Consider the following 26928-nt stretch of genomic DNA (forward strand, 5'->3'; position numbering starts at 1 on the left):
AGGCTCTATCATGCAGTGATCCTTATTTAGTTTTTCATCACAAAAGTAGTTTTAAGAACTCTGGTCTCTTTTCTACCCTAGGTTGTATCACATTCTCATGTAGAATGGTCTATTTCCCTCCCAATATTTTTCCCAAGACAACTTCCCCAGCGGATAAGTCACTTCACTCTTTAGATTTGAAAAGAGTTTTAAATGGTTTGTTAGACAAGGCAAATGTATTCAAAAGAGTAGGCACCTATTTATCGTTCTCTTTGAACAGAGTTACTATGTCTAAACAAACCACAGTGTGTTGGACGTGTCCTGTATGACAATCTGCTACCAATTAGCAAACATACCTTTATCTGATAGCCCAAAAGCTCTTTCCACTAGAAGTAAAGTGTGCCACTTGGGTTAGAAATGTTCCACTTTCAGAAATATGTAAGACTACAACATGGAAATCCTTTCATATATTCACTAGACATTACTGTCTAGATGACGATTCTAGAAAAGTCACTTCAGGGGGTTAAGTAACTTAAAATAAAAAAAAAGTATTCAATTATTGTGCCCTAAAGGTTTTTTTAACCTTATGTATACCATACTTGTGAAGGTTTGTGTGTGTGTGTGTATGTTCGGTGGCATGTGTAGCTGCAGATACACATGCTGTGCATTATCCTGCCATCTAGTGTTGGGCTCGGAGTGTTACAAGTTGTTTTTCTTCGAAGAAGTCTTTTTGAGTCACGAGACCGAGGGACTCCTCCCTTTCGGCTCCATTGCGCATGGGCTTCGACTAGATTGTTTTCTTTCCACCATCTTGTTCGGACGTGTTCCTCTTCGCTCCGTATTTCGAATCGGCAAAGTTAGCTAAATAACGAAAATTCGACGGTATTGTTCTCGTTCAGTACCGGGTTAGTGTTATTGTATCGGCACCGACAGCAGAGCGCTCTGGCGGCCCTTCGGGGCTTCCGTTCTTCAGCTGTGCCTGGTCGGCCCCACCACATCCATCGACGAAGACTAATGGACCGGACCCCCTTCCGCTTCTGTCCGAAGTGCCATTCGAAGTATCCCTATACAGACCAGCACCTGGTCTGTAATCTGTGTTTATCACCAGAACACAGGGAGGATACTTGCGAGGCTTGTCAAGCGTTTCGATCTAAAAAGACCCTACGTGATCGACGAGCGAGAAGTCTGCAAATGGCGTCAACAACCGAGAGAGCAACTCGACGTCAGAGAGGAGGAAAGAATTTCCATGCAGGGGTCGTACTTGGACGAATCCGAAAGTGACCGAACCTCGACGGTGCACGAACAGTGATTAAACGTGCCCCGTCCAAAACTCACACAAAGATCTTTAAGGCCAAGGGGACGCCAGCAGGCCATGGCTTAACCCATTGAAAAGAAGGTGACCAAACATAGGCACCGAAAGAGGCTAGAGATTTGCCAAAGACTTCTGACTCCGGTCGAGATTCCGGCACCTAACGATCGCGACACAGTGAATTCGACTCACCCAAAGTGAGAAAAATATCATCGGAACAGAGAAAGACATTTTCTGAAACATCGGTACCGAAAAAATGGGCTTCGGAGCCGAAAAGAAGCTCTTACACAGAAGAGCAAGGACTTTCCAGTCAAATGAAGTAAAGACATAGGTTTGAGCAGGAAATAAGTATGGACGAACCGGACCATACACAAAGAAGGTTGCATATCCAGAAAGAGACTGGAAAAATACAAACTCTCCCTCCAATCAAGACTAAACGAAAACTGGCATTTCAGGAGACAGAAATGCAGCCGAAGGTGGCTAGAGAAAAATCCCCACCACCAAGGTTTTCACCACAACCTTCCCCACCACACTCACCACAACTGTTTCCAGTGGGAACACCTGCAATGCAGTCACCCACACATACAGGGATGACACAGGATGATCCTGATGCATGGGACTTATGATGCACCAGTACCGGATAACAGTCTGGATTGTTATCCAACAAAGCCGTCACCTCCAGAGGACAGTGCTGCATATACGCAGGTACTATCCAGGGCAGCTACGTTCCACAACGCAACAATGCATTCTGAGCCAATAGAGGATGATTTCCTGTTCAACACCTTGGCATCCACCCACGCTTCCTACCAGAGTCTGCCAATGCTCCTGAGTATGCTCAAACAATCAAAACAAGTATTCCAGGAGCCAGTTAAAGGAAGGGCTATCACGCCTAGGGTGAAGAAGTAGTACAAGCCTCCCCAACGGATCCTGTGTTCATAACACAACAACTTACACCGGACTCAGTGGTTGTAGGAGCAGCAAGAAAGAGCAAACTCTCAAGCATCAGGAGACGCTCCACCGCCTGACAAAAGAGAGCAGAAAGTTTGACACAGCGTGCGGATCGCTAATTCACAAGCTCTGCTTGCTCGCTACGACAGGGCACACTGAAACGAGATGCAACACATTATACAACACTTGCCCAGAGAACATCAGAAACGTGCCCAGCAGGTTGTGGAAGAAGGACAGGCAATATCCAACAACCAAATAAGGTCCGCACTAGACTCTGCAGACATGGCAGCACGAACGGTCAAAACTGCAGTAACCATTCGCAGGCATGCATGGTTAAGAAGCTCTGGATTCAAGCCAGAAATCCAACAAGCGGTGTTGAACATGCCATTTAACCAAGAACAATTGTTTGGGCCGGAAGTGGATACAGCAATTGAAAAGTTAAAAAAAGACACTGACACAGCCAAAGCCATGGGCGCGCTCTACTGCCCAAAAGTCAGAGGCACATTTAGAAAGCCACAATTCAGAGGAGGTTTTCGAATGCAAACACCAGAGCCTTCCACCTCTCAAACCAGACCCACCTATCAGGCACAATACCACAGGGGAGGGTTTTGTGGCTGCTATAGAGGAGGACAATTCCCAAGAGGAAGGGGAAAGTTCCAGACACCCAAAACAAGCCAGACCAAACAGTGACTTCAGTGTCACAAAACCCCAACACTTATCACAAGTGGGGGGGAGACTGACCGCATACTATCAAAACTGGACACATTACCACAGACGCATGGGTCCTAGCCGTTATCCAACATGGTTATTGCATAGAATTCACAAATTTCCCGCCAGATGTGCCACCAAGAGCACACAATCTGTCCAAACAACACTTAGACCTATTACAAATAGAAGTACACGCACTATTACAAAAACAAGCAATAGAGCTAGTACCCAACCATCAGAAAGGAACAGGCGTCTACTCACTATATTTCCTAATTCCAAAAAACAAAACGTTAAGACCTATCTTAGATCTCAGAACACTGAATCTCTTCATCAAATCAGACCACTTCCACATGGTAACACTTCAAGACGTGGTTCCCTTACTAAAAAAGGACTACATGTCAACATTGGATCTCAAGTATGCGTATTTTCACATACACATCCATCCTTCTCATAGAAAATACTTAAGGTTTGTAATACACGGCGTACACTATCAATTAAAAGTGTTACAGTTCGGGATAACAATGGTCCCAAGGGTATTCACAAAATGCTTAGCAGTAGTAGCCGCTCACATAAGGAGACAGCACATGCACGTATTCCCATATTTAGACGACTGGCTAATAAAAACCAACACTCAACAACAGTGTCTTCTTCACATGCAATACGTCATAGAAACTCTACACAAACTAGGGTTGTAAGGAAATGCCTCCTTGGCATGGTTACCCCCTGACTTTTTGCCTTTGCTGATGCCAAGTTATGATTTGAAAGTGTGCTGAGGCCTGCTAACCAGGCCCCAGCACCAGTGTTCTTTCCCTAACCTGTACCTTTGTTTCCACAATTGGCACACCCTGGCATACAGGTAAGTCCCTTGTAACTGGTACCCCTAGTACCAAGGGCCCTGATGCCAGGGAAGGTCTCTAAGGGCTGCAGCATGTCTTATGCCACCCTGGGGAAACTTCACTCAGCACAGACACACTGCTTGCCAGCTTGTTGTGCTGGTGGGGAGAAAATGACTAAGTCGACATGGCACTCCCCTCAGGGTGCCATGCCAACCTCACACTGCCTATGGCATAGATCAGTCACCCCTCTAGCAGGCCTTACAGCCCTAAGGCAGGGTGCACTATACCATAGGTGAGGCGCCAGTGCATGAGCACTATGCCCCTACAGTGTCTAAGCAAAACCTTAGACATTGTAAGTGCAGGGAAGCCATGAGAGTATATGGTCTGGGAGTCCGTCATACACGACCTCCATAGCACCATAATGGCTACACTGAAAACTGGGAAGTTTTGTATCAAACCTGTCAGCACAATAAATGCACACTGATGCCAGTGTACATTTTGTTGTGCAATACACCCCAGAGGGCATCTTAGAGATGCCCCCTGAAAACATACCCGACTTCCAGTGTGGGCTGACTAGTTTTACTGGCCTGCCACACACCAGACATGTAGCTGGCCACATGGGGAGGAGTGCCTTTGTCACTCTGTGGCTAGTAACAAAGCCTGTACTGGGTTGAGGTGCTTCTCACCTCCCCCTGCAGGAACTGTAACACCTGGCGGTAAGCCTGAAAGGCTCACCCCAATTGTTACAGCACCCCAGGGCACTCCAGTTAGTGGAGATGCCCGCCCCCTCCGGCCACAGCCCCACTTTTGGCGGCAAGGCCGGAGGAGATAATGAGAAAAACAAGGAGTCACTGGCCAGTCAGGACAGCCCCTACGGTGTCCTGAGCTGAGATGACTGACTTTTAGAAATCCCCCATCTTGCAGATGGAGGATTCCCCCAATAGGATTAGGGATGTGCCCCCTCAGGGAGGAGGCACAAAGAGGGTGCAGCCACCCTCAGGGCTAGTAGCCATTGGCTACTAACCCCCCAGACCTAAACACACCCGTAAATTGAGTATTTAGGGGCTCCCAGAACCTAGCAAGATAGATTCCTGCAACCTGAAGACTAAGAAGGACTGCTGACCTCAGAGAAGACGGAGACACCAACTGCTTTGGCCCCAGTCCTACCGGCCTGTCTCCCCACTTCAAGAAAAACTACAACAGCGGCGCGTTCCCCAGGGTCCAGCCACCTTTGAAGCCTGAGAGGACTACCCTGCATCTAAAAGGACCAAGAACTCCTGAGGACAGCGGCTCTGCTCCAAAGAAGAAACATCTTTGCAACAAAGAAACAACTTTAAAAGGACTCCACGTTTCCCACTGGAAGCGTGAGAACTTGCACTCTGCACCCGACACCCCCGGCTCGACCTGCGGAGAAACAACACTACAGGGAGGACTCCCCGGTGACTGCGACCCTGTGAGTAGCCAAATTTGACATCCCCGCGCACCCCCGCGACGCCTGCAGAGGAAATCCAGAGGCTCCCCCTGACCGCGACTGCCTGCTTCGAAAAACCCGATGCCTGGTAAAGACACTGCACCCGCAGCCCCCAGGACCTGAAGGAACCGACCTCCAGTGCAGAAGCGACCCCCAGGTGGCCCTCTCCCTTGCCCAGGTGGTGGCTACCCCGAGGAGCCACCCCCTTGCCTGCCTGCTTCGTTGAAGAGACCCCTGGGTCTCCCATTGAACTCCATTGCAAACCCAATGCCTGTTTGCACTCTGCACCCGGCCGACCCAGTGCCGCTGAGGGTGTACTTTCTGTGCTAACTTTTGTCCCCTCTGGTGCCCTACAAAACCCCCCTGGTCTGCCCTTCGAAGACACGGGTACCTACCTGCTGGCAGACTGGAACCGGGGCACCCCCTTCTCCATTGAAGCCTATGCATTTTGGGCACCTCTTTGACCTCTGCACCTGACCGGCCCTGAGCTCCTTGGACCCAACTTTGAACCCTGCAGGTGGTTTACTTACCTGCAAAACTAACAAATACTTACCTCCCCCAGGAACTGTTGAAATTTGCACTGTCTAGTTTTAAAATAGCTTATTACCATTTTTGTGATAACTGTACATGCTATTTTGCTGATTCAAAGTTCCTAAGTTACCTAAGTGAAATACCTTTCATTTGAAGTATTACTTGTAAATCTTGAACCTATGGCTCTTAAAATAAACTAAGAAAAGATATTTTTCTATACAAAAACCTATTGGCCTGGAATTGTCTCTCAGTGTGTGTTCCTCATTTATTGCCTGTGTGTGTACAACAAATGCTTAACACTACCCTCTGATAAGCCTACTGCTCGACCACACTACCACAAAATAGAGCATTAGTATAATCTCTTTTTGCCACTATCTTACCTCTAAGGGGAACCCTTGGACTCTGTGCATGCTATTTCTTACTTTGAAATAGTACATACAGAGCCAACTTCCTACTGTACTAGAAAGATGGAAGAAACCATGTAGCCTAGAAAAAAAGTACACTCTCTCTTACTGTTGGATTTATGACATCTAGTAACTGGAGACATTTCTGAAAAATGAATGATACTTTTACCTCTGAAGGATACACTTCTCCTGCTATGGTGCTGACATGGGCTTTTAGATATGCAAGGATTTGAACTGGAGATGTTGCGATAATGTCTGGATTTCCCCGAGGTGATATTGGGAGTGAAAATCTCTCCTCCTACAAGCCTACAACTTTTAGAGACTCAAAGTCTTTCTTCATTCTTTCCATTTCCTCATCAACATGAGGACCAAAGTGAACAGATACTGAACGTACAAGTTACTTACCTTCAGTAACCATATATCTGGTAGAGACAGTCTAGTTGCAGATTCCTTACCTTTTAAATCCCTCAGGCCTCAGTCTGGATCCAGAGATTTTTCTTCGAGCAGTACCTCTGCGTGCCGTCAGGTGGTGTCGGTCGTCTCTGCGGTAGTCATTGTGTTTGCCGTGATGATGCTGTGGTCATATATAGGCACCACCGCAGCGCACTCACATCAGTTTCTTTTCACGACTTGCCACACCAGTAGTGCGGAGCCATGAAGAACACAGAGTGGTGCGCCAAAACTAGGGCTCTTAAGGGGAAGTTCCTGTCCCTAGAAATCAGTTCACAGTGCAGGGAGGATGAGCGGATTGGTAAGTAATCTGCAACTAGAATATGTCTCTATCAGATATATTGTTACCGAAGGTAAGTAACTTGCACATCTGATAGGGACTTCTAGTTGTAGATTCCTTACCTTTGAATAGATACCAGAATGTAGGAAAATGGCTCCCTGTTGCAGTTACACCCTCCCCCCCACACACACATTTTGCCTGATATTGATACTGACTTGATTGAAGTGTGCTGGGACCCTGCTAACCAGGCCCCAGCACCAGTGCTTTCACTAAAAACTTACCATTGTTTCTACAAATGGCACACAGATAAGTCCCTTGTAAAAGGTACCAGTGGTACCAAGGGCCCTTTGACCAGGGAAGGTCCCTAAGGGCAGCAGCATGTGTTGTGCCACCATAAGGGACCCCTCACCTAACACATGCACACTTCCATTGCAGATTGTGTGTGTTGGTGGGGAGAAAAAGGCAAAGTCGACATGGCATCCTCCTCACGATGCCATGCACACAAAATATTGCCTGTGGCATAGGTAAGTCACCCCTTTAGCAGGCCTTATAGCCCTAAGGCCGGGTGCACTATTCCACAGATGAGGGCATAGCTGCATGAGCAATATGCCCCTACAGTGTCTAAGCCTATTCTTAGACATTGTAAGTACAGTGTGGCCATATTAAGTATATGGTCTGGGAATTTGTCAAAACAAACTCCACAGCTCCATAATGGCTAGACTGAATACTGGTAAGTTTGGTATCAAACTTACCAGGATAATAAACCCACAATGATGCCAGTGCTGGATTTATTAAAAAATGCACACAGATGGTCATCTTAGAGATGCTCCCTGTATTTGACACCAATCCTTCAGTGCAGGACTGACTGGTCTGTGCCAGCCTGCCACTGAGACGAGTTTCTGACCCCCTGGGGTGAGAGCCTTTGTGCTCTGAGGCCAGAAACAAAGCCTGCACTGGGTGGAGGTGATTAACACCTTCCCCCTGCAGGAGTGATAACACATAGCAGTGAGCCTCAAAGGCTCAGGCTTCCTGTTACAATGCCCCAGGGCACTCCAACTAGTGGAGATGCCCGCCCCCTGGACACAGCCCCCACTTTTGGTGGCAAGTCCAAAGGAGATAATGAGAAAAACAAGGAGGAGTCACCTACCAGTCAGGACAGCCCCTAAGGTGCCCTGAGCTGAGGTGACCCCTGCCTTTAGAAATCCTCCATCTTGGTTTTGGAGGATTCCCCCAATAGGAATAGGGATGTGCCCCCCTCCCCTTTGGGAAGAGGCACAAAGAGGGTGTTGCCACCCTCAAGGACTGTAGCCATTGGCTACTGCCCCCCAGACCTAAAACGCACCCTGAAATTTAGTATTAAGGGGCGACCCTGAACCCAGGAATTGAGAATCCTCAACCTACAACAAGAAGGGGGACTGCTGACCTGAAAGCCCCACAGAGACGACGGAGACGACAACTGACTTGGCCCCAGCCCTACAGGCCTGTCTCCAGACAAACCTGCACAGCGACGCATCCGACAGGGTCCAGCGACCTCTGAGGACTCAGAGGACTGCCCTGAACCCGAAGGATCAAGAATCTCCCAAGAACAGCGGCTCTGTTCAAAAACTGCAAAAAACTTTGCAACTTTAAAGCAACTTCCAAAGAACTCTCTTCCTGCCGGAACCGTGCGACTTCTCACTCTGCTCCCGATGCCCCCGGCTCGAGCTCCAGAGAACTAACACTAAGCAGGTTGTTTGAGTCTGCAGGCAAGCCGGTAGGGCTGGGGCCAAGTCAGTTGGTGTCTCCGTCGTCTCTGCGGGGCTTTCAGGTCAGCAGTCCTTTCTTCTTCAGGTTGCAGGAATCTCATTTCCTGGGTTCAGGGTTGCCCCTAAATACTAAATTTAGCGTTGTGTTTAGGGCTGGAAGGCAGTAGCCAATGGCTACTGTCCTGGAGGGTGGCTACACCCTCTTTGTGCCTCCTCCCTGAGGGGAGGGTGGTACATCCCTAATCCTATTGGTGGAATCCTCCAATCTCAAGATGGAGGATTTCTAAAGACAGGAGTCACCACAGAGCAGGGCACCTTAGGGGCTGTCCTGACTGGTGGGTGGCTCCTCCTTGTATTCCCCATTATCTCCTCCAGCCTTGCCGCCAAAAGTAGGGAAAGTGCCTGGAAGGGCAGGCATCTCCACTAGCTGGGATGCCCTGGGGTGATGTAACAAAAGGCATGAGTCTTTGAGGCTCACCGCCAGGTGTTACAGTTCCTGCAGGGGGAGGTGAGAAGTACCTCCATCCAGTACAGGCTTTGTTCCTGGCCACAGTGACAAAGGCACTCACCTCATATGGCCAGAAACTAGTCTGGTTGTGGCAGGCTGGCAGAAAATGGTCAGCCTAGCAGTAGGAGTCAGACTGGTATTCAGGGGGCATCTCTAAGATGCCCTCTGGGTGTATTTTAGAATAAATTCCACATTGGAATCAGTGTGCATTTATTGCGCTGAGAAGTTTGATACCAAACTTCCCAGATTTCAGTGTAGCCATTATGGAACTGTGAAGTTCATATTTGACAGACTCCCAGACCATATACTCTTTATGGCTACCCTGCACTTACAATGTCTAAGGTTTTGCTTAGACACTGTAGGGGCATAGTGCTCATGCACTTATGCCCCCACCTGTGGTATAGTGCACCTTGCCTTAGGGCCGTAAGGCCTGCTAGAGGGGTAACTTACCTATGCCACAAGCAGTGAGAGGTAGGCATGGCACCCTGAGGGGAGTGCCATGTTGACTTAGGCATTTTCTCCCCACCAGCACACAAGCTGTGAGGCAGTGTGCATGTGCTGAGTGAGGGGTTCCCAGGGTGGCATAAGACATGCTGCAGCCCTTAGAGACCTTCTCTGGCCACAGGGCCCTTGGTACCAGGGGTACCATTTACAAGGGACTTATCTGTGTGCCAAGGCTGTGCCAATTGTGGGAACAAAGGTACAGTTTAGGGAAAGAACACTGGTGCTGGGGCCTGGTTAGCAGGGTCCCAGCAGACTTTCAATCATAACGGGCATCAACAAAAGGCAAAAGGTTAGGCGGTAACCATGCCAAGGAAGGCATTTCCTTACAGTAGCTCCCTCCGGATCTGCGCATTGGCTGGGGCAAAAGGAAAAGAACTGACGTTAGAACGCCGGGGTGGCGGCTATATACGACCGCGACATCACTGCAAACACGACGCCAACGATGCCCACGGAGTCGACAGACGCCACATGACAGCACGCAGAGGTACTGCTCGAAGAAAAATCTCCGGATCCAGACTGAAACCTGGGGAAATTCAAAGGTAAGGAATCTGCAACTAGACGTTTTTATCAGATAAGCAAGAGTGAATACTTTTTTTGTTGAAAATTTGGTTTCAAGGTGGTAAGGCCTAGCGAGGAGGATTGCTAGATAGTGATGTCATGACAGTAATTTGTAACAGCCAAATCTGCAGCCTCAATAGCTGAACGGAGAACCGGACTGGCAAGTAGTAGTCTTTTATGAAGGATCCCTACAAAATCTTGCTTCCATTCTTTGGATAGATAATTTGCAAAAATCTGCAAGTATTCCTCTAAAGCTCTGTTTCATCTCTCTAGTAACACGGAATCAGTGGCTTTTTTTTGTTTTTTGTTTAAGAGTAGTAGCAGAGGAACCACAGATTTTTCTCCTCAAAGCACCCATCGTTTTATTTTCCCTATCCAATGGGACTGATCTTAACTGTAATCACAGATCTCTCCTTTAAGAGAATTTCCAATAAAATCGTAAGCAAAGCACCAACTTACCCGTTGAAAGGGAAAAAAACGTTTAATGTTCTGACTATATTTCTGTTGCTTACTGAAACTTACAAACAAAAACAAAAATGATAGCAACTGCCACCTACAGTGCCTAATAGGATACTGGAGCCTTTAAATATGCAGTGCCACACATCAGCTTAATACAACTGCAGCCTATTTGGCCACTCTGCCTTTATTCTTTTCACTTCATTTACTTTAAAAGCAGGTTAAAAGGCTGTGTTACATGTCATTTACTATTCTTGGGACATTTTGGTTGTCAAATATATTTTTTAAAGCAAATTAATGTAATTGTCCAATACAACGTACAGTATACGCTGCTAAATTATTTTCTGTCACACATAAAAGCCTGCCCTGCCCGAAGTAAGTAGAAAATTAACACAGAAATGTATGCTTTTCAAAGAACTGCTCCGGAATCCAACAAGTGAAAAGCACTAATCAGTGCTGATAATTATGAAGGAGGATCCCCTGAAGGAACAGAGGAGTTGCAGGCCAAAGGATTAAGTTCCTATCCAAAATACCACATGTAGATGTCATAAGGGTCAAATAAGGATCTCTTTCGACATCTTCAACAAGGTTTAAACACTGACATTTTCTGATCTTGTTGCTGTTGAAACTGAGGAGTTTCGGCGGTGAAACAGATGCCAGTGCTGGATTTAGCATCTCTTACCCACTTTAAAGAGATATGGAAAAACAGGCCACAGTCTACTCCTTATCAGTTCCAATGTCTAGTCCAGGGTGAGAGAAGTCATAGCTGGAGAGCTTAGTGGGCTCTGGTTATGGAAGTCCAACAGCACAACAAAAGCTCTGTGTATGTGTAGTTAATTATAATAACAAAGAAAACTACTGAACTGTGCTGCAATTTTATCAGCGAGTGACCATTTGAAGGAGGACAACAGCTGAATGAGCGTGGATATTACTAGAAGTGATAGCTCAGACATGAGATACAAGACTAGTTAGGAATTGACAAATATTTACACCCCTGGCACTCTCTCTTCATGCCCCGAATTCTGTTTTCTATGCCTCCTTCAAAACTGTTGATTATCTGTGTTGTGAGGGACTCTATATGTTCTTATGTGTTTGCCTCCACTAGGCCCCTAGTCCAAGCAATTAGGTATGTTGTTCCGACTGCATAATGGCACATATCTATCATACAACACACTGTTTGAATGGGTGTTGTGTATCTGGACGTACACTACACAAAAATGAAATCTACTGGCTGTCAATGCTTTCATTAAGCCTGAGTTTACAAAATTGTTACAAGGATATATTGATATCCCTTCCAATAGGGATGCATGAGTTCAAGAGTCAGTCCTCAGTTGAGCAGGCAGTAATGGCAATAGGAAGGCATCTTTGGCTTCAGGAGCCTCAAGCACAAAACAGATTAGTTTTAATGTAATTATGACATCTGCAACTAGCTTCTGCGTTTGCAGTGAGGGGTTCTCAAAGCTCTTGGAAAGGATGTTACAGCAAAAAGATGCAATTCGGTCACCTCAAAACTATTAATTAATCATTGTGACTCACCGCAAGATGCAGGGAAGGAGGACTGCATTGTGCAACATGTCAATGCCCCATGTGAGAATGCTAAAATAAGTGCAAGCAGTGGTCCATTTGACCACTGTCTGTACCTCCCAATGTCAGAAGCCTGCACATGCAGCATGTAAACCGTCGTATTTTGACAGATTATATTTTTGAGAATGATTACCATCGTGTCTTGGCAGGTGCAAACAATTACATATTTGGAACCACAAACACGGCAAAGCATTTCTGTATACCAGCATGAACTGTAAAAGGTGGGAGCAGGGGCTCCATTTTGTCACCTTTCTCTTACAATTTATAATGTATGCATTGTGAATATTAATGAGTACTGCAAATTAAGACTACAAAAAGCCACTTACATTGCCTTTGCCAATGCATAGTGGTGGAACATCTGAGCTCAGATTTTAAAACCTAGAGATTTTATCACACTCCGTTATCAATGTCATCGGTCAGCAGTAAACATTGAGAGACTAAATTAATTTTCATAGGCTAGTCAGGAGGTTTGCTTTGAGTTCAAACTTTCTGCGATCATTCACTCACCAGGATAACAGTGGGATTGTCCTGACACAGCTTGATAATGCATGCTAAGGCACAGCTTTTTGTATCCTTCAGAACTTGCAACTTTGGAACCTGAAAAAGATAAAAATTATAATCAATGCAAAAGCAGCTGTCATATAAAGGAATAGAGGTCATTTACTAAAGAAGTGACATAGGTCTCCTGATGACAGGCAAAATAGATATTGTAGGAAGCTGGCTCTATATAGAAAATGTCACTTGCTCAGTGTACATCTGCTTGTGGCACGTAGTGCTGCATATTTACAAGCAGGGCATATATCGCCATTTAGTGTTGGGCTGGGAATGTTACAAGTTGTTTTTCTTCGAAGAAGCATTTTGCCAGTCACGTGATCAAGTGACTCCTCCTTCCGGTAATAGTGCACATGGGCATCAACTCCTCTGTTAGATTGTTCCCCGCAGGAGGGTGAAGTAAGGAGTGAAGAATTGTATATGTACAAATATATATAGAAAGTAAAGAAGATGTCCATGCAATGTATATACATATTTACATAATAAAGTAGTACAACGGCTACAGATTTCCGGGGAGGAGGGAAGGCGCATGTGAATCAGCAGCACTATATGCCATGAACGGATGTACACTGGTAAGTGACATTTTCCGTTAGATGGCATGTGTATATGCACAGCATGTATGTCTGCAGCGACTGAAAAGCAGTACCTCTCCCAGGTAAGAGGTGGTTAGCCTGTAGGAGTTAAAGTAGTTTGAAATAGTGTTTTAAGCACTGCTTGACCAACATTTGCTTTTTGTCGAGATAACACATCCACAGAGTAGTGTTTAGTAAATGTGTGCGGTGTGGACCATCTGGCTGCTTGAAGCTCCCTTCTTTCTAGATGAATGTGCTTTAGGAGTTACGAATAGTTACCTTTTAGCTTTAAGATAGCAGGTTTGAATACACTTTACTGTCCATCTGGCCAATCCTTCTTTGTAAATGGGATTACCCTTATGAGGTTCTTGGAAAGCCACACAACGTTGTTGGGATTTTCTAAAATCTTTTGTTCTATCTATTTAATACATTAGAGCTCTTTTGAGATCAAGAGTCTGCAGAGCTCTTTCAGCAACTGAATCTGGCTGTTGAAAGAAGACTGGCACTGACTGATTAATGTAAAATGGTGAAACCACCCTGGGTAAAAACTTTGGATTTGTCCTAAGTACTATTTTGTGTTTGTGTACTTGGAAGAAGGGTTCTTCTAAAGTGAATGCTTGAATTTCACTCACTCTTAAGGAAGTAATTGCTACTAGGAAAGCAACCTTCCATGAGAGAAACTGAAGAATGCATGGGTTCAAAAGGTGGACCCATAAGTCTAGTGAGCACAAAGTTAAGATTCCATGCAGAAGCTGGTGGAACTGTAGGTGGAATAACTCTTTCAAGACCTTCCATAAAGCCTTTATTACAGGAATTCTAAACATGGAGGTATGTTGTCTGTTTTTGAGAGTGTGGAACTCTTGGATTCGATGTGGATTTGGATAGGCCAGTGCTGACTGAGTGTTCAGAATTGCCCCTATATAAGGTTGAATTTGTGCTGCCTGAAGGTGAGATTTCTGGTAATTGATTGTGAACCCTAATTTGTGGAGGGTATCTATTGTGTATTGTGTGTACTGCTGACAGTTTCAAATGGTGCTGGCTTTTATCAACCAGTCGTCCAGATAAGGGAAGACATGTATGTACTGTCTTCTGAGGTATGCCGCAACTACTGCTAGACATTTTATGAATATCCTGGGTGCTGTTACTCCAAAGGATAGCACTTTGAATTGATAGTGCTTGTCTGCTATCACAAATCTTAAATACTTGTGGTGTGCTGGATGTATAGGAATGTGGAAGTAAGCGTCTCTTAGGTCTAATGTTGTCATGTAATCTTGTTTTTGTTACAAGGGAATGACATTCTGTAGAGTGACCATGTGAAAATGCTCTGACAGGATATATTCATTTAGAGGTCTGAGATAGAGAATTGGTCTGATACTGCCATCATATTTTGGTATGAGTAAGTATAGAGAATACACTCCTGTACCTTGCTGACTGATGGGAACCATTTCTATTGCACCTTTGAGTAGAACAGATTCTACCTCTTGTTTTAACAGAGCAATGTGTTCAAGAGAAAGCCTGTGTGAGCGGGGTGGAATGTTCGGTGGCGTGGAGATAAGGTCTAGGCAATAACCATTGAGGATAATTGACAATACCCATTGATCTGTTGTAATTGGTTACCAGCGAGGATGGAAATATTGCAGTATTCCCCCCACAGGAGATGTATGCTGTTTGGGGGAGCAGGGAAAGTCACTACTTTGATGAGGTGGAGGCACTTTCTTGCGGCAGGAGATTTACCTCTGGATCTACAAGTGTGTCCTCTATAAGAGCCCCAGAAAGATCCCCTGTCATAATATTGTTGTCCCTGTTTTTGTTGGGATGTAGAGGCCTCTGAAGTTTGTGGCTTAAAACCTCCTCTAAACTGAGGTTTGCGAAATGAGTCCAGAAAAAGTGTAGTATAAAGGGCTCCCATGGCCTTTGCTGTCTCAGAGTCCTTTTTTAATTTATAAATGGTTGTGTCCACCTCTAGTCCAAAGAGTTGCTGCTTATTAAAAGGCATGTTAAGTACCACTTGTTGTATTTCTGGCTTAAAGGCTGAGGGCCTTAACCAAGCAGGTCTCATAACTGACACTAATGTTTTTTCCTCCAGTTGCCTTATCAGCTGAGTCTAGTGCTGCTCAGATCTGATTATTAGCAATGGCTTGTCCCTCTTCCACTACCTGCTGGCTCTTTTCTGATGTTCCTTGGGAGGTATTGCAGAAACTCCTGCATCTCGTCCCAATGTGTCTTGTCATACCTAGCTAAAAGAGCTTTGGAGATAGCCATTTGCCACTGAGTTGCTACCCTTTTGCCTGCTGCATCGAATTTGCAGCTTTCTTTATCAGGGGGAGGAGCATTCCCTGTGGACTGGTTATTTGCCCGTTTTCTGGATGCACTGACTACGATTGAATCGGGCGTTAACTGATGTGAAATAAAAACTCAGTTGGAGCTGCTTTATATATTTTTTTTAATCTATTATAGGTGTTAACACTCTAGCCTTCACTGGTTCTTTAAAAATGTCATTGGCATGTTTTAGCATACCAGGTAACATTGGCAAACATTGATATCGCTTGTGAGTTGAGGAAAGAGTGTTAAATAAAAAAAATCTTCTAATGGTTCAGAGTGCATCTGTACACTGTGATAGGCGGCTGCTCTGGAAATGACCTGATTACATGTTTTGGTATACTCAGGTGGAGACGGTCTTGTAGGATACTAATCAGGATCATTGGGTGGGATTGGGTCAGAGTCATACATTTCCTATGGATCCATGTTATAAATACTATCACCCATATAGTCCCCATGTGAAGAAGCAAGAGACTGCGTGGATGAAGCTGGTGGTGGTGGAGTATGAGGTGGTGGAGAAGAGGAAAGAAGGAAAATGCAGTGGAAAAAATTGAACAGTCTTAAACTTTTCCCTATGTTTAAATATTTTCGCCAGAGAAGGGCCAGCATCCAAACTCTCCTGGAATGCTAATTTCCTCTTTGTAATTGGAAGAAGAGAGGCAATAATCTTTCCAGTCTGTTTCTGGATTTGAATATTTTTTTGTTTTTGGTCCATGACCTCAAGAATGGGTCTTAATGTCCCTTTCATCTCCCTCCTGTTCTGAAGATGAAATATGTTTTCTGCCTCTTAATGAATGCTCCGAAAGCTTGGGGGCAGCATGCTGCATATGGGCTGAAAAAGTGGTCTGATCAATTGGGAAAAGTGTATAGGCTCCGAAGAGGAACGTGGATGTTTCGTTCTGATGTGGTATGAAGCCGACTCAGTTCCGAAGTGGAAGCCTCCATCTTTCGATGGTGCCGAAACAGGTGTGACAGTCTGTTTGTGGGAGTGAGTCTTAGCCTTTTTTGGCACCGAACCAGAGGGTCGGTCGACGATTTGTTGTTTTTGGGTTAAACTATGGCTAGCAAGCAGTGGTATACCCAAGGCCTTCTGTGATTTCTTAGTTTGTTGGGAAAGGGTTGGTGTACTCATGTATTGCACTGTAGGGAGTACCTGGCTGTCCTCATCTGAATCTTGGTCGGAGTCTCGAATGGAGACGGCGGTCTGTGCCTGTTCCTCACCAAAGATGTTGTGCGTTTGCTCTGTGGACTGAGACGCCATCTCCAACCGCCTTGCTCTTTGACGTTGTAAGGTCTTCTTCACTCGAAAGGACCAACACACCTTGCAGGTCTCTTCTTATTGGTCGGGAGAAAGGCAGAGGTTGCACACTGAATGCTGGTCGGTATAGGGGAACTTGGCGTGGCACCGATGACAGAACCGAAATGGAGTCCGATCCATGAGCCTATGACGCAGTAGACACGAAAAGGCCTGAGAAGGGTGCGGAAGCCCGGAAGGGCGGTTACTCAAACCAGACGCTCAGATCAACTGTAGTCAGAAAACGCGTTTGAAAACTATACTGACGCCAAGGAAAACGACGGAGAAGTTCAGATAGTACTGAACCAAAAGTACCGGAGCCAGAAGTAACACGTCTGAACCAGACAGCGGAAAGAAAACAATATAACAAAGGAGTCGATGCCCAGGAACACTATCACCGAGAGGAGGAGTCACTCAATCCCGTGATTCAAAAAAAGCTTCTTCAAAGAATAACAACTTGTAACACTCCGAGCCCAACACCAGATGGGGATATATGCACAGCATGTGAATCTGTAGCTACACATGCCATAGAACATACTATACAAAAATAAGGTATATAGTGTGTACAGAGACCCCGTAGATCCCCAGAGGCTTTACAAAGTCTAAAGTAGATAACACTAATGCTCTATGTAGGAAGTTGGCTCTGTATATACTATCTCAAAGTGAGAGATAGTGTGCACAGAGTCCAAGAGTTCCCCTTAGAGGTTGATAGTGGCAAAATTAAATAACACTAATGCTCTATTTTGTGGTAGTGTCGTCGAGCAGTAGGCTTATCAGAGGGTAGTGTTAAGCATTTGTTGTACACACAGAGACAATAAATGAGGAAAACACACTCAAAGATTTAACTCCAGGACAATAGCTTTTATATAGAACAATATATTTTCTTAATTTATTTAAGAACCACAATATTCAAAATTTGAGGTAAGTACATAAAATGCAAGGTACTTCACGCAGGTAAGTATAGAACTTTGATTTAAAACAGTAGTACCCACAGTTGTGTTTAAAATGGCAATAAGCGATTTTAAAAGTGGACACAGTGCAAAAATCAACAGTTCCTGGGGGAGGGAAGTCTGGTTAGGTTTCTCAGGTAAGTAAAGCACTTACACAGTCCGTCTCCTGCGCATAGGCAGCCCACCGCTGGGGGTTCAAGGCAACCCCATAGCCACCGCACCAGCAACACAGGGCCGGTCAGGTGCAGAGGTCAAAGGAGGACCCAAAACACAGGCGTCTATGAAGAACAGGGGTGCTTCGGTCCTAGTCTGCTTACAGGTAAGTACCTGTGTCCTCGGGGAGCAGACCACGGTGGTTTTGTGGAGCACTTGGGGGGTGGGGGAGAGCAGGGGGCACACAGAGGCCCACAAAACACACCCTCAGTGGCACAGGGACAGCCGGGTGCAGTGGATAAAGTAGGCCTCGGGTTTGCTATTGAAAGCAATCGAGGGACCGGGGGTCACTTAGGCAATGCAGGCACGGCACAGGGAGGCTTCTCGGGCCAGCCACCACCTGGGCTAGGATGAGGGCCGCCTGCTGGTCACTCCTGCACTGGTAGGTGGTTCCTCTCGGTCCTGGGGGCTGCGGGTGCAGTGCTTAGTCCAGGTGTCGGGTTACTTTGTTACCAGGCAGTCGCGGTCAGGGGGAGCCTCTGGATCCTCTCTGCATGCGTCGCTGTGGGGATGCAGGGGGGTCGACTCAGGGTGTCCACGTCGTTGGAGTCGGCTGGAGTCCTCTCTACAGTGTTGGTTCTCCTGAACTCGAGCCGGGGACGTCGGGTGCAGAGTGTGAAATTTCAAGCCACTGGCGGGAAGGGAGAGTCTCTTTAAAAGTTGCTTCTTTGTTGCAAAGTTGTTCTCAGGAGTTTCTTGAACCTTTAGGTTCAGGGCAGTCCTCTGAGTCCTCAGAGGGTGCTGGTCCCCGTAGGATAAGTCGCTGTGCAGGTTCTTGGAGTCTGGAGACAGGCCGGTAGAGCTGGGGCCAAGTCAGTTGGTGTCTCAGTCGTCTCTGCAGGGCTTTCAGGTCGGCAGTCCTCCTTTCTTCAGGTTGTAGGAATCTGATTTCCTGGGTTCAGGGTTGCCCCTAAATACTAAATTTAGGAGGGCGGGGGGGTGGAGGGGGGGCCTTAGGTCTGGGGGGCAGTAGCCAATGGCTACTGTCTTTGAGGGTGGCTACATCCTCCTTCTGCCTCCTCCCTGAGGGGAGAGGGGCACATCCCTATTCGAATTGGGGGAATCCTCCAAAACCAAGATGGAGGATTTCTAAAGGCAGGGGTCACCTCAGCTCAGGGCGCCTTAGGGGCTGTCCTGACTGGTAGGTGGTGACTCCTTGCTTTTCTCATTATCTCCTCCGGCCTTGCTGCCAAAAGTGGGGGCTGTGGCCAGAGGGGCCGGCATCTCCACTAGCTGGGATGCCCTAGGGTGCTTTAACAAAAGGCATGAGTCTTTGAGGCTCACTGCCAGGTGTTACAGTTCCTGCAGGGGGAGGTGAGAAGCACCTCCACCCAGTACAGGCTTTGTTCCTGGCCACAGAGTGACAAAGGCACTCTCCCCATGTGGCCAGAAACTTGTCTGGTTGTGGCAGGCTGGCAGAAACTGATCAGCCTAGCACTAGGAGTTGGACTGGTATTCAGGGGGTATCTCTAAGATACCCTCTGGGTGTATTTTACAATAAATCCCACACTGGCACCAGTGTGGGTTTATTGTGCTGAGAAGTTTGATACCAAACTTCCCAGATTTCAGTGTAGCCATTATGGAATTGTGGAGCTCGCAATTGACAGACCCCCAGACCATAAACTCTTTATTGCTACCCTGCACTTACAATGTCTAAGGTTTTGCTTAGACACTGTAGGGGCATAGTGTTCATGCAACTATGCCTCACCTGTGGTATAGTGCACCATACCTTAGGGCTGTAAGGCCTGCTAGAGGGGTGACTTACCTATGCCACAGGCAGTGGGAAGTGGGCATGGCACCCTGAGGGGAGTGCCATGTCGACTTAGTCATTTTCTCCCTACCAGCACACACAAGGTGTGAGGTAGTGTGCATGTGCTGAGTGAGGGGTCCCCAGGGTGGCATAATACATGCTGCAGCCCTTAGAGACCTTCCCTGGCCACAGGGCCCTTGGTACCAGGGGTATCATTTACCAGGGACTTATCTGTGTGCCAGGGCTGGGCCAATTGTGGGGACAAGGGTACAGTTTAGGGAAAGAACACTGGTGCTGGGGCCTGGTTAGCAGGGTCCCAGCACCCTTTCAGTCATAACTGGCATCAACAAAAGGCAAAAAGTCAGAAGGCATTTCCTTACACACAGCACTTACACACATGAAAGAAAACACTCAGCTGGACCAAAACAAATCACTGCAAAATACTAGACAGGTGACCCACCCTTAGGTGGTAAGTAATACACTAAATATATACACTAGCATTCAGGAATAGACATAGAAAAGGTTAGAAAACAGTACAAATAGCAATAACCAATAGTGACCCTAGGGGGAGCACAAACCACATACTCAAAAAACAGAATGCGAACAAGGTACCCCCACCTTGGTATGTAAAATTTGTAGAGGGGAGCTGGGGCTATCAGTAAACAACAAATGTAAGTAACAGTACCCCCCAGCAACCGGTAACGCAGAAGTAAAACAATGAATTTTCTCCAAACCACCCAAAAGGAGGAAAATAAGAAAAAGAAGACACCCAGAGTAGACTGCAAGAAAACCAGCAGTGGATTCCTGAAGAAAGAAGACCTGTGGAGATAGGGGACTAAGTCCAAGAGTTACAATGGAGTCCAGGATGAGTAGGAGCTACTACCCACCAGCTGTGGATGCAGGAGTTGGTAGACGGTGATGAACATGTCAGCACTGCAGCCCTGGAGCCCAAGAGGAGTTCCTGATGGATGCAGACGAAGCCCCACGCTGTAAGGAAGATTGCAGATGGGTGTCGGTAAGGTATTCTATCAACAAGTCTTGGCAAAGGCAAACTCGCGGTTAGTGGAAAAGAGGTGCTGCCAGGTACCAGCAAGGCCCAGGACTCAACCCAGGAGGGGGGGGGTCACAGGGGGATCCTCAGCGTCGCAGAGACAGCACCAACAGGACGGGGACACAGGAGTCAGAGAAGCCCATGCAGCACTACAAAAGAGGATCCCACGCAGCAGGAGAACCAGGCAGGAGGCTGTGCTTTGCAGGATGGGGTTCTGGAGCTACACGTTGCCTGAAGATCCCTTGGAGAAGATGCAAACAAGCCTTGGCAGCTGCAAGAGACACCTCTGCATGGAAAAGCAAAGGTTTACCTCCACCAAAGTTTAACAGCTGGCAGAGAGGACTAAGAGGACTACTCCGGACCATCACACATGATGCAGGATCCACGCAGCTCAGCAGGAGAGGGGATCCACGCAGCCAGTCGTCGCTTGTTGTAGATGTCAGCAGTTGCAGGGAAGTGACTCCTTCACTCCAAGGAAGATTCCTTCTTCTTGTGCAGGCTGAAGAGTTGCAGTCTTCAGAGGATGCACAGCGAGGGAAATGTTGCAAAGCTGGCAGGAGCCCTGGAAACAATGTTGCTGAAGAGTCCTTTCTTCGTGGATGCAGGTTGTTGGGTCCTGGAGGTTCCAGTCGCAGATCCGGAGGCCATTAGTCTAAGCAGAGGTTTCAGAGGAGTCCTGCTGAAATCTTGCAAGATTAATCTGAGGACCCACCCAATAGAGAGACCCTAAATAGCCCTGAAAGGGGATTGGGCACCTATCAGGAGGAGGCTCTAACGTCACCTGCTTGGCCTTGCCACTCAGATGCTCCCAGAGTTCCCTGCCAACCTTGGAAACCAGATGGAAGAACCCAGGGACCCTCTGGAGTAGCTCTGGGCACCACCCCTGGGGTGGTGATGGACAGGGGAGTGGTCACTCCCCTTTCCATTGTCCAGTTTCGTGCCAGAGCAGGGGCTGGGGTCCCGTGTGGGCTGGTTTATGCACAGAGGGCACCAAATGTGTCATTCAAAGCAAAGCAATGGCTTGGGGAGGCTACCCCCTCCTAAGCTAGTCAAACCCAATTCCAAAGGCAGAGGGTGTTACCTTCCTCTCCCAAAGGAAATCATTTGTTCTTCCTTCCTGGGCTTGATCAGAGCATGCAGCAGGAGGGAAGAAACTTGTCTGAGGGGTGGCAGCAGCTGGGCTGCCCGGAAAACCCTGTAAGACTGGCGGTAGCAATGCTGGGAGTCCTCCAAGGAGCCCACAGAGTGCATGGAATAATACCTCCAACATTTGCAACAGTATTGGGGTATGATTCCAACATGTTTGATATCCATTGGCGTCCTCGCACTCACAAAGTACAGAAAAATGGATCTGGAGTTTGTAGGGGCACCTCTGCTAGCACAGGGGTGCCATCCCACACAGGTACCTGCACCCTGCCATCTGGGCTGAGAGAACTTACCATAGGTGGTAACATATAGTGACCTGGTGTAGTGACCTGTAGTGAAAACTGGTGCATGCCCCCGTTTCACATAGGCTGCAATGGCAGGCCTGCAGAACCCTTTGCACGGGATTCCTATGGGTGGCAGATTAACTGCTGCAGCCCATAGGGATCCCCTGGAATTCCAATGCCCTGGGTACCTAGGTACCATATACTAGGGACCTACATGGGGGGGCGGGGCAGTATGCCAATTTTGGGAAGAACAAGGTACAATTTAGAGGAGAGCACAAAACTACTGGGGTCCTGGTTAGCAGGATCCCGGTAGACACAGTCAAACACTGACAAACAGGCAAAAAGTGGGGGTAACCAAGCTAGAAAGAAGCTACTGTTTTACAATCTCATATTAATGAACCCTCACTAATGCCAGAGATTTTTTTTTTTAAATACATGTACCCAAGGAGCACCTTGAAAGTGCACCCTGAAAAACCTACTAACTACCAGTGAGCGGACTGACAAGCTTTAACCAGCCTGCTACTGCCAGACACGATTCTGATCCCTCCTCCCCCAAGAGTGACAGCCTTTGCTCTCAGGCAGTCAGAAACAAAGCGTGCCCTGGGAGAGGTGTTTACACACCCCACCCAATAGGACGACCTGCAAATCTGCACTCCAAGGTAGGGGGCTTCAAAGGAGCCCACCGGCCTTGGTATGCAGATCAGGCATTACTCAAAGGAGAGATGCTGACCTACCCTGCCCCTGGGCCCATTTGGCACCTTGACAGGCAGGAAATGTAGTATTCAAGGAGGTGTCTCCACACCTCAGTTCAGTCCCACCCCTGAGGTGAGCTGCCAGATGTGGACACAACATTTAGAAATCTGTAACCTTGGTGTTGGCAGAACTAGGAACTCTGGGACAGAGATATGCCCACTTCCCACAGGAAATGGTATTATAAAGGCGGTGCACTGACCCTAGGGGTAAGTAGCCCATTGCCTATTACCCTACACTCCCCGAAACACCCCTAAATACAGTATTTGGGGGAGCCCCTTGCATCAGGAAATCAGATTTCTGTTGACTTATGATGAGACACCCAAAATCTGCTAAAGCATAGGAAGAAGCACCTGACCTGGACCCAGCCCTGCCAGCCTGTCGGCTGCTCTCGCTCATTTGCGCCAAAGTCGACTCGTCCTACAGCTTTTGTGCCTCCAAAGCCTGGGTTGACTGCCTGCCTTCAACAAAGACCCAGGAACTCCTGTGGAGCAGCAGAGCTGCTTTCTTGCATTGTGTAGGCACCCCAAGACATACTGCAAGGACTCTGGACCACCGAAAACCTGACACCTGAAAGCCCCACTGCACCTGCACTGCATAGCCCGAGTTGAAGTGGACCAATGGTACCAAAGTGGTTCCCCAGCCCTCCAGAGACAAAGCCCACCTTGGACTTGCCCACTAGGGACCCCTTCAACATTGCCTGCAGCCACTGCATGCAGTCTCACTCAACCGCAAGTGCTCCGGTGAAGAAAACCAGATGCCTCAATACACCTCTGCACCAGTCGCCGGTGGAGAAGAGGACACGAGATGTCCCCCCCGAACCCTAACCGGCAGCCTCCTTTCGACCGGACAGATCTCCATTGATTAACATTCTACACCCAATGCTGTACTACACCTCTGCATCTGGCCATCCCAGTGATGCCTGGTGTGACCTGTTGGTGTGGTCCTGACCCTTGCTTAGTACTTCCAAGAAAAGCAGAGGGCCCCTGAAAATAAATATGAGTGGCAGACCAGAGGAAATCACAAGGCAAAAGGAGAAAATGCTGCAAACACTATTTCACATATGTATTATTCCTACATTGATATATTTTATCCTGCATCACACATCTATAGACAGATCCAAAATTGCTATAATGATTAAGGACTCTCTAGGTTTCTACTACCTCACCTAAAATTCACATCTCATTAATCACATCACAACCATACTACATACACACTCCATAGATACTAGACAAAGCCACACATTAAAAGAATTGTAGAAAAAAAAAAAAAAGGTCACACAGAGATCACAACAGACATACTCTTACTATTGTCTACATGAAATGGTGTTTTGCATTACAGCATGTGATTTCTCCAACACTTAAATAACCAAATAAAGTTTCTAATGTTTGTCGTCTTCACTTTCAAGATATTAACACATATAAAGTTTAGAACATAAATTGATAGGCATCCAGATATTAACTTATAGATTATAGTTTTGCTGTGGTCTTTTGAGGCCACAAAAATGCGCCGACATGTGTTTCGCCAGAAGATGCAGGACTACCGGCCACCCTTCTTCAGGGAGCAGTCAATGTTCATAAAAATCTCAGAAGGGGGAGGAACCTAGAAAATCTCAAATATATCTGATGCCTACATATGGCCAGTCTCACAGAAAATCTAAAGTACTTGATCCACTAGTTATTCTGATGTGATAAATCCTTAAAACATCAAATGGAATGAAACCATATCTCGCCTGAGGCAAAACAGTCATCCAATGGTGTCAGCTAAAGGACAAGATTAGGTATGTGTAGCCCAAATCACATGTGGGCTAGAGGAACTTAATGGCTACTGAAAATATATTGGAAACTTCTCACTCAGGAATTGAAAAATCTAAGCGTTGCTTCCATCCACTCCGTCAGAATGCCATAAGATCCTCTTGCCCAATACTTACCATAGTCCAGGATATTGGCCTCGTAAGTCACTGTACTATACCTGAATGCAATACTTATTCTTCTGTGCATAGGATAACATTGACCACTTCTGAAAACTGCACTGTCAACTTTTGAAAATGAAAAATATTTTTCTTGCAAAACATACTTATCTGATTGTATTGCTTCTGGTGTCTAAACAAACAAACATATATATATATATATATATATATATATATATATATATATATATATATATATAAAGATACTTCTTGTTTTGTAAATTGCTATGGCTCTACTTCTTGAGTCGTGTCATTTATTGATTGTGTGTATCTGCAGATGTCTCACACTCCTCTATGATAAGCCTAAGGCAGCTCGACCACACTATCCCCTAAAAGAGCGCATTGAGATTGCTAGAGCAAGCTCCTGTCCACTAATAATGGAACCCCTGCACTACTTGCATAATATATTTCATTTAAATATATCACATAAGGAGTCAGCTTCCTCCTCTGGTGGCGGAGCAGTGGGGCTTGACATTTTCTGTACCACTCAGTTAATAAGCAATACCACTAAGGAATCCAAAATTATCTTTAGTTAGGAATTTTTTTTTCAAATTTTCGATTTTTCTAAATCGGTTAAAACATTTTATTAGGGCCTTCTATTAAGTCCCACAGTCCAAACTATTTAGAGGTTAAAACACTTAGTTAGGCCCTTCGGAAGTGTACTAACATTTTTTTTTTTTAAAGTTTCTAAAAAGGTCCCAACTACTTTAAAACCATGACTAGGGCAGCAGGTACATCCCAGGAGCTCAACTTGAGCTGGTATCAAAACCTTAGGTTTCCCCAACCTAAGGCCCTTTGCCAAGCACGGAAACTTACTGATGTGCCTTAACCCACAAAAGCTTATCTGCAGCGACTACTTGCAGAACTATGGCAAGTAAAGGAGTCCTTCAGGAGAATGAGGAGGAAGTGGTGGTGGAAGAGGATGATGAATCCCTCTACTAATCCATTGCCAGTAATACCACTGGGGGCACTTCTGATAGCCCCCAAGGTGATGGAGACAGTGAGGATGCTAAACTCCAAAAGTTAGCAAAGAGGATAACATTAGAGACTATACTCTTAGTTATAGAAAAAGAAAGAGCTGATATTGGCCTCAGACCCATCTTTGGTGGTAGCAAACTTTTAAATAGGAAGAAAGAAGAAGCTTTTTACCCTATGATCTCTAAAGGGGTTGTCCCCAAATAGAGGGTGGTGAGATCACCAAATGGATCACAGCCTTTAAGAGGGCTTGTACCATGAGCAAACTCAAAAGTATTGGGACTCTACTCTGGGAGCTGATCTCAGGAAAGTGTAAGGATGGACTTCTGACACTGACTTGGAGAAGATGCTAAGCCCTATGACCGAATGAAGGATACTCTGATTCAAGGATATGGACTCACAACTGAGCAGTACAGTTTCAGGGAGACTATGAAAACCTCTACTCAACCCTATGTAGATTTGGTTGACTTCTCAGTCAAAACACTGGGTGGCTGGTTGAAAGCTAACAAGGTGCAAGACTGATAGGCATTATAATCATTATGAAAGAGCATCAGCTGAGAAACCGTTTTTGAAAAAATGCATCAGTATCTGGTAGAGTCAGGTCCAATTTTTGACTAAGACTAGGGAAAAAAGGCAGACCACTGGGTCAAGAATAGTGTATCCAAGACATTGCATGGTGGGTGTGACCCAAAAAAAAAAAAAAAAAAAAAAAAACGGGCTGCTAAGCCCCACTCTCCCAAGGGAAAGATGGTGACCAGTCTAAAGAAAAAAATAGAGTAGTCTAAAGGCATCCAAAAACCTGTTCAGGAGGGTGGGCCCGTGACAAATTACA

The 26928-nt window shown here is 46.4% G+C and overlaps 1 protein-coding gene across 2 annotated transcripts in view; it reads right to left on the minus strand.

Moving 5' to 3' along the window:
- Nucleotides 1–26928, minus strand: part of LOC138296808 (exportin-5-like) — a 1097230-nt gene that overhangs the window by 508883 nt on the left and 561419 nt on the right. For both annotated transcript variants that reach the window (XM_069236256.1, XM_069236254.1), the window contains exon 17: nucleotides 12779–12868. In XM_069236256.1, the coding sequence (XP_069092357.1) occupies nucleotides 12779–12868 (90 nt within the window). The remainder of the gene's footprint in view (nucleotides 1–12778; nucleotides 12869–26928) is intronic.

The sequence above is a fragment of the Pleurodeles waltl genome, chromosome 5 (genome assembly GCF_031143425.1).
Source record: "Pleurodeles waltl isolate 20211129_DDA chromosome 5, aPleWal1.hap1.20221129, whole genome shotgun sequence".
NCBI classification, from domain to species: domain Eukaryota; kingdom Metazoa; phylum Chordata; class Amphibia; order Caudata; family Salamandridae; genus Pleurodeles; species Pleurodeles waltl.